The sequence below is a fragment of the Populus trichocarpa genome, chromosome 13 (genome assembly GCF_000002775.5).
Source record: "Populus trichocarpa isolate Nisqually-1 chromosome 13, P.trichocarpa_v4.1, whole genome shotgun sequence".
Classification (NCBI taxonomy): domain Eukaryota; kingdom Viridiplantae; phylum Streptophyta; class Magnoliopsida; order Malpighiales; family Salicaceae; genus Populus; species Populus trichocarpa.
Window position 1 is genome coordinate 7190539 of NC_037297.2, and position 14553 is coordinate 7205091.

Here is a 14553-nt window from a genome sequence, read left to right on the forward strand (position 1 = left end):
GATCTTATTAACACGAAGGCTCTTTTGACAAAGAAAGTCTTGTTGCATTATGAGCCAAGTTACCAACAAGACTGAAACAAGTTAAAACAGACATGATCAAACAAAAGACAATAATAGGGCAGGCTTCATCCTTTCATTTTGGCTAATCTCCTCTTAGGTTAGCTTCCCCACAACAACTCTGGTAGAGGACTCCTTGACGATATGGACAAAAACTATGGTCGAGGTTCGAGACCTTCAAAATTTATGCTGCCTCTTCACACCCCACCTAAATCGTCGGTGCTTCCAGATTTCCTGAACATTCCACCACTAGTGCATTTATGATCTACCACTTTAAGCATGATTAGGTAGAAGGTTGGTGTTCACATTAGAAGTGTCTTCCAATTCTATCCACCCTGCCTTGATTAATTGCAAAAGTTTTCTCTTGAAGGCGTTGCAAGTATGGATACTATGTCCAGAAACACCAGCATGGTATTCACAAGTGAGCTCTGGCTTGTACCAGCCGGGGTAAGGTGGCTGCAAAGGCGCTAGAGGTTCGGGAGCTACATGCCCGATGCTTAATAGCTTTTGGTACATTTCATTCAGGGGCAGCGGTAATGGAGGTAGTTGTTCTTGGACCCTTTGGTAATTTCCAATTTGGCTTTTGGCTTGAAAGTTTTGGGGCTCAGGTTTTTTGATGTCGGCAACTTGGGATGGAGTGTGGTAGTTTTGGTATGAGGTTTTCCTACCCTTATAGTCGTCTCCAATATGGTTGACATCTTTCCTTTCGAAGCCTCTTTTCTCGGTGGGTGCAGAAATTCTACCACTCTTGACGCCTTGCTCTATACGCTCACACACTAACACAGCGTCAGTGAACTGTTGTGCCGAACTACCCATCACATGCTCATAATATGGTGCTTTGAGTGTGTTGGCAAATAAAGTGACCATCTCCTTATCCAAAAGTGGAGGATGGACTTGAGCAGCTGATTCTCGCCATCTTTGAGCATAATCCCTTATGCTTTCTTTGTCCCTTTTCTCTAGATTGGACAAGCTGGTTCTGTCGGGAGCAATGTCCATGTTGTACTTATACTGCTTGATAAAAGCATCCACCAGGTCTTTCCATCTCCGGATCTTTATGTTGTCCAATCTCATGTACCAGCTCAATGTTGCCCCACTTAAGCTATCTTGAAAAAAATGCATCAGTAGTTTTTCATCATGTACTACTTCTGCCATTTTATTGCAATAGGACTTGAGATGGGTCATAGGGCATTGTGTTCCACTATATTTGATGAACTCAGGAACACGAAACTTCTTCGGGACAACCACATTTGGGACCAGACACATCTCCGCTGCCCGTACAGAATCATATAAGTCTACCCCTTCAATGACTTTGATTCTAGCTTCCAGCGTCGCTATCTTTTCTTGATCAAGGCTATCAGATGACTTGGCCTGGTGGGACTCGTTAGCAAATGCATCCATGACTGTCGGGGCTGGTGCAGGTGTCGCTGACTGCACAAATGCTGGATTATGTTGAGGCTCTTGACCATGTTCACTCATCCTTTCTTCGGGCTGAGCCGTTATTGGAGTCTGATTAAAAGTGACTGGTCGGTTAGAAGGACCTTCACCAGAGGTATTTCTTAGTGTTTGCTCGAGTAAGCTAGTGAGGCGAGCCACACTTGTCTTCAGATACTCTAACTCTTCTTGAAAATGGGCGTCACGTTGAGCGCGTTCTTCATCTTCCATGTTTCTCGCTAGAAGTCGGGTGTTGTAGACTCTTTGGGGACCTATATTTCAACTTGCTGGATGTATGTATGTTATTTACAATAAATGGGTATATGTGTACGATGCAAATGTATGTACATGCGTATTAGGGAGTTCATACTCTAAGGATAGGTTGGGGCCATTACATGATGGTGGCTTTCTACCTGGTCAAAAGGGTCTCTTGTTGTCCCAGTGATCACCCTCGTGAAGGCAATATAGGGGCTCAGTAGGTAATGGGATGGCATATGCACCAATCATTACCAGTCTAAGCTCTCAGCGAAGAGTTGGGGTTTACACAAACTTAAACCTTGACTAAAAGTCATAAGGTAAGCTGTTAGTCCCCCACTTAACCTAAAGTTATAATTCCCCTCAAATGCGAATGATGCATGAAATAATTTTATACAATGCATGAACAAATATGTACAAAAATTAAAGCGTATGAGCAAATGAGAATGAAAATTACCAATAACACAAAACCAAACAATAAAACACGATGATCAGACAAAAACAAAGCTTAGTCCACAAGGTCCCCAGCGGAGTCGCCATTCTGTCGCACGTGTGCGGCGTCGCGGCGATCGTCCTCCCTCGCTCAATTGTGTGTGTGTCTGGAAAATAGAGGAGACAAGGAATTCTTTGTCTCTTAGCGGTGAAAAACGAGAATGGGAGTCGCCACCTAGTATTATGGTCACTAGGAACCCTAACTGGTCTCAGAGATCAAGTACGGAGACTGGTTGCGTAAAGGGAAGGTATTAGCACCCCAAATACGCCCTATCTAAGGTAAGCTGCATTGTTTTATTGTCTGATAAAAATCTAAGGTCTTATCATGTTGGTCTGTCTAGGGTTCAAGAAAAGCCCTCCTCAGTAAGGAGGTTCTTATCTTATGGGTAAAAATCTAACCGGCCTAATGTCTATAAAAGAACTACCTTTTTAAAATCGGGAATACGTTTTCGTATAAATTCGTAATCCCAGACAATAAAACAAAACAAAAATATTTTTTTTTTTTTTTTTGAAATATTGGCCAAGTTCTCATGACTTTTAATAAACTGGTTATTAAAGCCAAAATGCATGTTAAAATAATATTATTATTTTTGAGTTTTTTTATTGTATAAAAAATACAATATGATTTTTAGCTTTGAGAGACTTGGCCGTATGCATGAAAACAAAGGTTTTTTTTTTTTTTTGAAAACTGGGTATTTTTTAATACTGGATTTGTATTCTTAAGATATAAAAATAAAAACCAATATTAGTCGAAATGACGTAGAAAAATCCATGGGAAAATCACAACTTTCAAAAAATATATATAGATAATAAAAAAACACACAAAACAAAAAGGAGAAAAGAAATAAAATGAAATGGACCGGCGGCTAGGGGGGAAAGGGAATTTACCTGAGGCGCTGATCTCGGATGGCTGAGCTGACGGTGGTGCTGGCGACTATTCTCGGTGGCGCTGCGGTGGCGGCTACTAAGAAGAGCGATGGCAGCTGCTGGAATTCTTGGTTGAAGGTGGCGGTGGCAGCGGCTGAGAGGAGCGGTGGCAGCTGCTGGAATTCTGGGTTTGAAGGTGGCGGTGGTCTCTTTTTTCTGTTTTCGTTTCGATTCCTCCTCTGTTGCTGCTCCGGTCCCCTCTCTCCCCTTTTTTTTTTTCTTCCTTCTTCCTCCTCTGTTCTCCCCTGTTTTTTTTTTTTCTGCTGCCTTTGATTCCCTTTCTCTTCACTCTTCTTTTCTCTCAAAAATAACCTGTGGTTTCCTTCCTTTCGTCCTCCCCTTTCTCTCTCAAAAAAAACAATTGTCTCTCTCTCGGTCTCTGTCTTTCTCCCCACTCTCTCACTGTCTCTGTTTTTTTTCTTCGGCCCTCCTCCCCTGTTTTCTGCTGTTTTCTCGTCCTCCAAAAATTTTGCCCCCCAGTTTCTGCTTCTTTCCTTCTGTTTCGGCCTCCCTCTCCTTCTCCAAAATTTCCCCCCCCGGTTCGTTCCTCTCTTTCTCAAAAATCCGTCCTCCCTCTCTTCGTCTCTCTTCCTCTATTTATAAGCAGGAAGAGAGGGAGCTCCCCCCTACTCTGTCCCATCGTGGTGCAGGGGGGAGCGGGGCTGCCTTACCTCTGCAGAGTAAGGTGGCCGCCCGTTTGCAAGCATGGCGCCTCTGTTTCTTCCATAATAGTGGCAGGGTATGGGTTGTATTAATGGTGGAGGGTAAAGGGGATGGCTTGTGTCCGGGTTTTGTGGGCAAGTGGGTGGAGAGAGAGAGCGGAAAAAATGATTTAAAATCATCTTCTTCCCTGCCTCTGCATGCGCAGGGAAGAAGGAGAACAATGTCGTTCAAACGGCACTGTTTCAGTGTTCTCTACATTTTTTTTTTTTAAGAAAAGAAAATGTAATTTGGAAGAACCCAAAAATGGGTTATGACAAGTTTTTTTCTTTGTTTTTTTCTTTTTAGTTAATCTATTTAATTATCACACTTTTATGACACGACCTTGCAGCCAGACTCACATCCAAGGCTATTGGGTCTGGTGTTGCAGTCAGACTCCCTTAAACTTGAGTCATGTAAATTTAATATTATTATTAATATTATAAATATTATTCTTGGGTCAAGCGTTGCAGCCAGACCCAAGGCTTTTGGGTATATCTTTGCAGAAAAACCTAACACTCTTAGATCTTAGCCTTTTTTGATATTTTTTATGCAAGAAAAAAAAATTAACCTGTGGCGTATGTCTTTGTTTTTTTTTCTTTTCTTTTCCTTTTTAAGCCTTTTACTGTGGACTGCACAGTACGGTCCACAGTGAAAAAGCTAATGCCTTTAGTTTTTTTTTAGCTTTTTTCTTTGTTTTTTCTGTTTTTTAATTAATTTTCTTTTAATTTACTTTCTTAATATTAAATTTTTTTAATTTAATTATCAGACTTTTATGACACGAATCCCAGATTTGACAGGTTAACCTGTTTGACGGGTTAACCCAGTTGATTCAAAGTTAATTGAGATTTTTTTTCTATTTCTTCATTAGTTTTTTTCTTCTTATAGTTTTTTTTTCTTTTATTTTTTTCTTTTTAATTAAAATTTTTTATTTAATTTAGTTCATTAATATTAAATTTTTTTCTATTTAGTTATCGGCTGATGCCTTTAGTTTTTTTCTTTTCTTTTTGTTTTTTTGCTGTTTTTATGCCTTTGACCGTGGACTGCACAGTGCAGTCCAAAGTGAAAAGGCTTATGCCTTTTATATTTTTTTTCCTTTTTAATTAATTTTTTTCGTTTAATTTAGTTTGTTAATGTTAAATTTTTGTCTATTTAGTTATCAAACTTTCATGATACGGATCCCAGGTTTCACGGGTTAACCTGGTTTCACGGGTTAGCCCAATTAATTTTGGGTTAACCCATCAATTTTTTTTTTCTATTTAGTTATTAAACTTTCACGACACGAATCCAAGGTTTGATGGGTTAACCTGGTTTGAAGGGTTAATCTAGTTAATTCAAAAAAAAAAATTCTTTTTCTTCATTAATTTTTTTCTTGTTGTTGGTTTTTTTTCTTTGTTTTTTTCTTTTTCATTAATCTATTTGATTATCACACTTTTATGACACGACCTTGCAGTCAGACTCACATCCAAGGTTATTGGGTCTGGTATTGCAGTCAGACCCGCTTAAAATTGGTTCATGCAAGTTTAATATTATTATTAATACTATAAATATTACTCTTTGGTCAGATGTTGCAGTCAAACCCAAGACTCTTGGATATAGCTTTACAGAAAGACGTAACACTTTTAGATCTTAGTTTTTTTATATATTTTTTATGTAAAAAAAAATTAACCCGCGGCATCGCGCGGGTCATGTAACTAGTATAAACTAAAACTGCTCAGTGTTTCACTATGCACTGCACAGTGCAGCGCTAAGCTGTTTTTTTTTTCATTTTAAATTTTTTTTATGTTTTTTTTTCCTGTTTTTTTTTTTCCAATTTTTTTGCCTTTATGGGTTGGTTTTTTTTTTTTTTTGCTTTTTTCTTTGTAGTTTTTTCTTTTAATGAATTTTTTTGTTTAATTTAGTTTGTTAATGTTAAATTTTTTTTATTTAGTTATCAGACTTTCATGACACGGATCCCGGGTTTGACGGGTTAACCTGGTTTGACGAGTTAACCTGAAATATATATTTTTTTTGCTTTTTTTCTTTTTAATTAATTTTTTTCATTTAGTTTAGTTTGTTAATGTTAAATTTCTTTCTATTTAATTATCAGACTTTCATGACACGTATCTCGGGCTTGACAGGTTAACCCAGTTAATTCTGGGTTAACCTATCAATTTTTTTTTTCTATTTAGTTATCAAACTTTCATGACGCGAATCCCAGGTTTGACGGGTTAACATGGTTTGAAGGGTTAACCTAGTTAATTCAGTTTTTTTTTTCTTCATTAGTTTTTTTCTTCCTATTGGTTTTTTCTTCTTTGTTTTTTTTTAATTAATCTATTTAATTATCACACTTTTATAACATGACCTTGTAGCCAGATCTACATCCAAGGCTCTTAGGTCCGGTATTGCAGTCAGACTCACTTAAACTTGAGTCATGTAAGTTTAATATTATTATTAATATTATAAATATTACTCTTAGGTCAAGCGTTGCAGCTAGACCAAAGGCTCTTAGGTATATTTTTGCAGAAAGACCTAACACTCTTAGATCTTAGCCTTTTTTGATATTTTTTATGTAAGAAAAAAATTAACCCACGTATGCCTTTTTTTTTTTTCCTTTTTAAGCCTTTTACTGTGGACTACACAGTGCAGTCCACAGCGAAAAAGTTGATGCCTTTAATTTCTTTTTTTGTCTTTTTTCTTTTTTTTTGTTTTTTAATTAATTTTTTTTAATTTAGTTTCTTAATATTAATTTTTTTTGTTTAATTATCAGACTTTCATGACACGGATCTCAGGTTTGACGGGTTAACCTGGTTTGACGGGTTAATCTAGTTGATTCAGATTTATTTTATTTTTCTTCATTAGTTTTTTTCTTCATGTAGGTTTTTTTCTCTTTGCTTTATCCTTTTTAATTAATATTTTTTTTTTAATTTAGTTCATTTATATTAAATCTTTTTTCTATTTAGTTACAACACTTTCATGACACGAATTTCAGGTTTGACGGGTTACCTTATCTGGCGGGTTAACCCAGTTGATTTAGATTTTTTTTCTTTTTCCTCATTAGTTTTTTTCTTCCGATTTCATCTTTTAATATTGTATGCAGTCCACAGTGGAAAGGCTAATGCCTTTAGTTTCTTTTTTTTTTTTGCTTTTTTTTCTTTTTATGCCTTTCATTGTGGATTGCACAATGCAGTCCACAGTGTAAAGGCTGATGCTTTTTTTTTTTAATTAATTTTTTTATTTAGTTTGTTGATATTAAATTTTTTTCTATTTAGTTATCAGACTTCCATGACACGAATCTCAAGTTTGACGGGTTAACCCAGTTAATTTAGATTTTTTTTCTTTTTCCTCATTAGTTTTTTTCTTCCGATTTCATCTTTTAATATTGTATGCAGTCCACAGTGGAAAGGCTAATACCTTTAGTTTTTTTTTTTTTTTGCTTTTTTTTCTTTTTATGCCTTTCATTGTGGATTGCACAATGCAGTCCACGGTGAAAAGGCTTATATTTTTTTTTCTTTTTAATTAATTTTTTTATTTAGTTTGTTGATATTAAATTTTTTTCTATTTAGTTATCAGACTTCCATGACACGAATCTCAAGTTTGACGGGTTAACCCAGTTAATTTAGATTTTTTTTTCTTCATTAGTTTTTTTCTTCTTATAAGTTTTTTTTCTTTTATTTTTTATTTTTATTTTTTATTTAATTTAGTTCATCAATATTAATTTTTTCCTATTTAGTTATCGGATGATGCCTTTAGTTTTTTTTCTTTTTTGTCGTTTTTATGTCTTTGACTGTAGACTGCACAATGCAGTCCACAGTGAAAAAGCTGATGCCTTTTGTTTGTTTTTTTTTCTATCTAATTAATTTTTTTCGTTTAATTTAGTTTGTTAATGTTCAATTTTTTTTTCTATTTAGTTATCAAACTTTCATGACACGGATCTCAGGTTTGACGGGTTAGCCCAGTTAATTCTGGGTAACCTGTCAATTTTTTTTCTATTTAATTATCAAACTTTCACAACACGAATCCAAGGTTTGACGAGTTAATCCAGTTAATTCAATTTTTTTTCTTTTTCTTCATTAGTTTTTTTTCTTCCTAATGGTTTTTTTTCTTCGTTTTTTTCTTTTTAATTAATCTATTTAATTATCACACTTTTATGACACAACCTTGCAGCCAGAACCACATCCAAGACCACAGTTATTAAACCCGGCCCGGCCCGCGCGGGTCGACCCGGGACCCGGTCGACCCGGTGGCTGGACCGGTCCGGGTTTAACAAAAGACTGGCTGTGGCAACAGCCCGGCCAAACCCGGGTGACCCGGTGGGTCGACCCAGGATTCGGGCGAACCCGAATGAGACCTAGTTTTTTTTTTTTTTTTTTCAAATGTGGGATTTGAAACACATTAGTATATATACTCTATGTTCCCAAGAAAAAAGTCATGTTTTTTCAATGTGGGATAAAAAACATTTTGGTTTAAATACTTCAACTTAAAAGGATAACATAATATTTTTTCAATGTGGGATTTGAAGCCCTTTCATATATATACACTATGTTCCCATGAAAAAAATCATGTTTTTTCAATGTGGGATAAAAAACCTTTTGGTTTAAATACTTCAACTTAAAAGGATAACATAGTATCTTTTCAATGTGGGGTTTGAAGCCCTTTCATATATATACACTATGTTCCCATGAAAAAAACCATGTTTTTTCAATGTGGGATAAAAAACCTTTTGGTTTAAATACTTCAACTTAAAAGGATAACATAGTATCTTTTCAATGTGGGGTTTGAAGCCCTTTCATATATATACACTATGTTCCCATGAAAAAAAACCGTGTTTTTTCAATGTGGGATAAAAAACCTTTTGGTTTAAATACTTCAATTTAAAAGGATAACATAGTATCTTTTCAATGTGGGATTTGAAGCCCTTTCATATATATACTTCATGTTCCCATAAAAAAAGTTATGTTTTTTCAATGTGGGATTTGAAACTCATTAATATATATACTCTATGTTTCCAAGGAAAAAGTTATGTTTTTTCAATGTGGGATAAAAAACTTTTTTAGTTTAAATACTTTAACTTAAAAGCTTAACATAATATCTTTTTAATGTGGGATAAAAAACTTTTTAAAATATTCTTTTAAACTTCATAATATGTATAATCTATATTTACATGAATTTTTTCATATGAAATATTAAATTTGTTTTTTTTTTAATTTTTCCGGGTTAATCCGGGTTGACCCGAGTTGACCCGGGACCCGACCCCTTGGCCGGGTCAACCCCCGGGCCGGGTTTAATAACTATGTCCAAGACTATTGGGTCTGGTATTGCAGTTAGACCCACTTAAACTTGGGTCATGCAAGTTTAATGTTATTATAAATATTATAAATATTACTCTTGGGTCGACGTTGTAGCCAAATCCAAGACTCTTGGGTATAGCTTTGCAAAAAAACCTAATACTTTTAGATCTTAGCTTTTTTTGATATTTTTTATGCAAAAAAATTAACTCGCGGCATCGCGCGGGTCATGTAACTAGTCAAAGTCAAATCACATATGCAAAAAAATATTTAATTCCATATAAAATTTAAATTCAATTAATAAGAAAGGCGACCAGTCTTAATACAAAATAAATCAATGAAATAAAATAAATAAAAACATATTAACACTCAAAAAAATATAAAAACTTGAAAATTCTTGAAAAAAATAAATTTAACTACAATGACCCTTATATTTATTTTTTTTAACTATTATCCTTTTAACATTTTTACCACCAAGATGTTAATTTTAAATAATAAACTTCAAACTTGGAATCATCCATAAGAAAAAGGAAAATAAAGTCAATGAATAATATAATTTTGATGATGGTAATAACTCAATAAAAATATCATAATTCTTAATTCTAATATTTCAAAAGATATTATCATAATTTTTATGATAATTGCATAATTATTAGTTGAACGATATAAATGGAGGGAATTTCATGGGAATGACAGCTAGTGAATTTCAATTAAAACATCTTGCTAAAAGAAATATTCCAATAGTTGAGGTCATTGTTGAAACAATTTTTCAGAGGAACAACACTAGTTGATTTTCTACATAATTATTTTACAGTTTTTCTTTGTTTAACCATTATTACCAGTGAGATTGAAAACAGTGTTGATTTGAAGCTTGTTGTATGATGATACTTAATTTTTCATTAAACTTTTTTGCTCAGAAATAACATAGAAAAATCATGCATAGTCTTGTCACAAAGAATGTTTTTTTTTTACTAAAGATATCAAGAATGGTAGATAATCATGTACACTCTTGCTCAAGAAGAATATTTTTATTCTTTGATCACTTATATATGATTTAACATAGAATAAAAAAGATGGCAGGGTTAAAAAAATAAAAGGAAAGAGATAGTGTAGAGTTTTGTAAAAAATTAGGGTTTGTGTTGTTAAAAGTATTTTTTTTAATATTGTTTGTAATGTTAATTCCAACAGGAACTACTATAGCAAATTAGATGGTCTCCTATCCGATTTGATTTTAGTCATTTTTTAGCAATTGAATTCTATTTAAAATTCAAATCAATACCCTTAAAAAGTTTCCAAACTAAGGTTTTGTTTGTTTGCTGGAAAGTTATTTCTTTTTAGAAAGTAAATTCCTGAAAAGTGAATTATTTTCCGATGTTTGGTAGTGTCATGGAAAATGAACTAGAAAACACTTTCTAGTGTTTGGTTATATTATGGAAAATGAACTGGAAAATAATTTATTAATGAATTAATTTTTTTTTCAAGTTTATCTAATATATATATAATATTTAATATAAATATTTAATCACTTACAATAAAAGAATGAAATCTAAAAAGTATAATGATGAATTTTTTTATTATATCCTATATTTATATATAGCTTATTTTATAAAATATAACTATATATGTCATATCATATTATAGAGATATAATCTTGTGAAATATTTCTTAAGTAAAACCTATTAATATATATTTTTTAATTTTAAAAGCTTAAAATCTGTTTTTTTCATATGAAGAAAGCCAACTTCAATTTGTATATTTGGTTAAATGACGGGCTATAATATTTATTTGTGTGTATGTATTTTAATTCCAATTTTATGAACATGAAATTACTGCTTTTATCTTGACAAGGCTCTCGGTTTGCCAAATTCAGTGAATGACCATGAGACGATGTTATGTTTTTGTTTTTGTAAAGAAAGGAAAGTGTTTTCTTTTTCTTATTAAAAGGAAAACACTTTCTTGCTATGAAGGTTAATTTTTTCTTTGACTAGAATTCACTTTCCTTTGACTAATTTTCTCTATGTTTACCAAACATAGGAAAGTAAAGAAAATGGTTTCCAGGAATTTGTTTTTCTAGAAACAAACAAGGCATAAAAAATTGATTTAATACTTGGAATAAAATTCAATTCCAAGAATTCCAAATAGCCTTTTATAGAAATTAGTTTTAATATTTTGCGTAGCATTGAATTACTAAATCGTTTTCTATTATGATCAAATTGAGCTTGCATAATTTTATTGGTGAGCAATTATTATGTTGTGATTGTTTTTTTTTTTTTTCTAACTAGCATAGTTGTCAACCAAAAATGGTAAATTAGCATATTTTAAAAAATAATTATAAGAATTACATAATTGTTAAAGTTACATTTCTTCCAATATCATTACTTTCTAAGTTTTTATTCGATAGGAGTAGCACAAACCCCGATAAAAATAACATATTACTCTTCCTTTTTATTTCATTTCTCTCCCCTTCTTGCTCACCAAAAAACCATCATTTGTCTTTGCTTACTTACTTGTTGCGTTGTTGCTAGTTCTTGTTATTGTCATTCCTTACCTTTTTTTTACCATAAATCATTGCCCCCACCCCTTTTTTTTATTCACATATTGTCATCAGCGCTCTATCATCTCCACTTTCAGCACTTTTCTTTCAACAAATTTCAAGTCAGCACTTTATCAATTTTTTATTTTATGGGTATTTTTTGTGATTTGGTGATTTTAATGTTAGGATTTATTTTGTTATGTTAGGGTTTGATTAAATGTATAATGTTTTTGAGTTTTCTAGACCAATCGGGTATAAATTAGATTAGTTATGTTTTATATGATTGGTGAGAATTGATAAATTTTGGGAGATATATTAATTAATTACTGTTTAAGGTTTGTTTCCAAATAAATTTATTTAGAATTGAACCTATGACAAGGCAACAACTATCTATATCAAACAAGAAGCGGAGACTTCAGATCTTGAACCCTTAGAAAAAATTATTTGTTCTAAAAGATACTACCATGTAAGCATATAAGTTTTAAGGAAAAACAAAATTACAAGAATCATAAAGTGCAAGAAATAAAGAAAGCAACAAAAAAAATTGGTAAAAGAAAGCAATAAAACCCTATGGGTAAAGGAAGATAAATAAATTATAGGAATTTAAAAAATATGGGGTTGACCATCTTTTCTAGTAGTCGTTATTACCTATTTATACTATTATAGTGTTAGAGTCTTACGTAAATACTTTAATATAATCATATACAAACTTATTTATATCATATAAGAAGATTAAGTGATAAATCCTAATATAAATTCAACTCTATCTTATGTCGTTGATGATAACCACATGAATCTTAAGTAATTTACAACATTGATCAGTTTAATTTGTTGAGGAAATTTTCTCTAAATAGAACAAAACCTTTTGGTTGATTAATGAAATCTTGTTGCCGCAATCGATCACTTTTCATTGGTCGATCATGACTCCTAGTCAATCATAACCCCTAGTTGATTTCACTATTAAAAATCAGTTACAAATTTTTTCCCCCTATTTGGTTGTGAACAAACATTATTCTTATTTGGATGACACAAAAATATTTTTTTTTATGTAAACAAGATTATTATGGTTCAATTAGTTATAAATTAGATAAATTAATTACTATTTAAGATTGTTATATCATACCATTGAATTTTGTAGTTTTACAAAATATGTATTATAATATGGCATTACTATGTCATTATTGTGATACTATTGTAAATGATAACAATAGTATCACTTATGTTGGAGGAAGTAATGCAATTCTTAGTGCTAAATTAGATATTTCACTAGCTAAACTAAAACAAGTCATATATGAAGGCAATTGGTGGGAAAACTATGAAATTTAAGTTGATATTACTTAAAGGATACAAGTTATGAAATGCCCAATTCATTATGGTGTCATGCTCATTTCTTGTGACATCAGTTTAAAGTCTAGGATTAGGTTGGCACCAAATATGGATAGAGTAACATGGATCTTTACTTGAATAGTAGACCAAAATGAATATACTCCTCCTCTAGTATCGAGTATACTCGAGTCCAAAGTTATACTCATATCGCTACATAAACATCATATTTTGTTGGCCCATTTAGAATATTAACCACATTATACTTGTACTAAAATTGATTGATCAAATCAACCAAGTATGATGTGGTAAATAATAATTTTCACCTAAAACATGTCTGACATGTCAAATGTTTTAGCCAATCATTTTAATTTTAAAAGCTTCATATGCTCTAGCTTTTAAACGCAATTTTAGGTTTCTCAGTTTACTCCTAATTCTTCATCTGTTGTAAAAACAATCCCTAAATCCTTTTTCACGTACTCAATTTTTTTCAATATAAAGATTTAATCCATGAAACCTACACCATATTGTTGGATTTATTGAAAGACATAAATCACAATGAAAATAGTAATTTTAAATTTGTTTTAAGGCTCTTATAGATCCTAAAAGACAATCCTAAGGTTTATGTGAAAATTACCTAAAGATCATTTCTTCTTCTTTTTAGGGTAGATGATTTTTCAAGACTAGATTTTAAGCCCCAAGTCATTCAATTATCCAACCTTTAATAGTAAACCACGTGAATCACTAGATTAGAAATCTCCTAAACCATTTTAAGAAAGAGAGATCTTTATGCCTTGAATGCTAGCTCTTTATTGTGTTTTCAGATATATCTAATGTGTAAAGAAAAGTATGAGGCATAGTATTCTAATTATAGGAAAAACATACTAACCTCATTAATGGTAAAATATCACTTTTACTCCTAAAAAATATCACATATATTATTTCAAGTCTCTTTTAGAAAATTATACAATCAAGTCCCTACATGATTTTTCTAAGTGTAGATTGTAATTCATCGTATTTATTACATTCTAATCTTTAATTTCTAAAACTTATTTACAATCATGTCATACTTGATATATCATTCTAGTTTTATTTCTTACCAATGAATCTTAATATATATGACCTTTTAAGTTCCTAATACATTGGCGTAAATATATCTTGATTATAATCAATGTAGTATTAAATTGATTAAACTATTTAACTTATTTTCAATTCAAAAAATTGATTGATTTATAATTAAAGATCAAGTGTAATGTTTAAAAATATATCACGATCCTCTAAATATTTGGAAAGTCATATATGGTATGACTAACCTTTTAGTGACCAATGTCTTAATGTTAATATGAAAGAATAGGACATCGATTGGTCTAGTGTTCTTAGGCAGAAGATGATGGAGCAAAGGACGTTGATGGTGACAACATGAATAATCAGTGTAGTGATGGCTAGCATTTATTCTTATGTCATTCGCCCCTTCTTCACTTTATCTCTTAGACTAATTCTCTCTTTCTTCACCTTGTGCAGCTGTCGCCAACATCATCTTGTTAGAGAGGACAGTGACTAGTGACAATG

General features: G+C 32.2%; 1 protein-coding gene across 1 annotated transcript; it reads right to left on the bottom strand.

The window, feature by feature from the left end:
• Positions 1 to 330: 330 nt before the first annotated feature.
• Positions 331 to 1719, bottom strand: LOC112323885 (uncharacterized). Its single transcript, XM_024583846.1, has 2 exons — positions 1198 to 1719; positions 331 to 1107 (listed from the first exon to the last, which is right to left on the bottom strand). The coding sequence occupies exons 1-2, from the start codon at positions 1717 to 1719 to the stop codon at positions 331 to 333; spliced, it is 1299 nt and encodes a 432-aa protein (XP_024439614.1).
• Between the last annotated feature and the right edge of the window lie 12834 nt (positions 1720 to 14553).

Coding starts and splice junctions, on each gene's coding strand:
- LOC112323885 (XM_024583846.1), bottom strand. CDS start 1,719: ATGGAAGATGAAGAACGCGCTCAACGTGACGCCCATTTTCAAGAAGAG. Junction 1,108..1,197: donor GCAATAAAATGGCAGAAGTA/GTACATGATGAA, acceptor GACAACATAAAG/ATCCGGAGATGGAAAGACCT.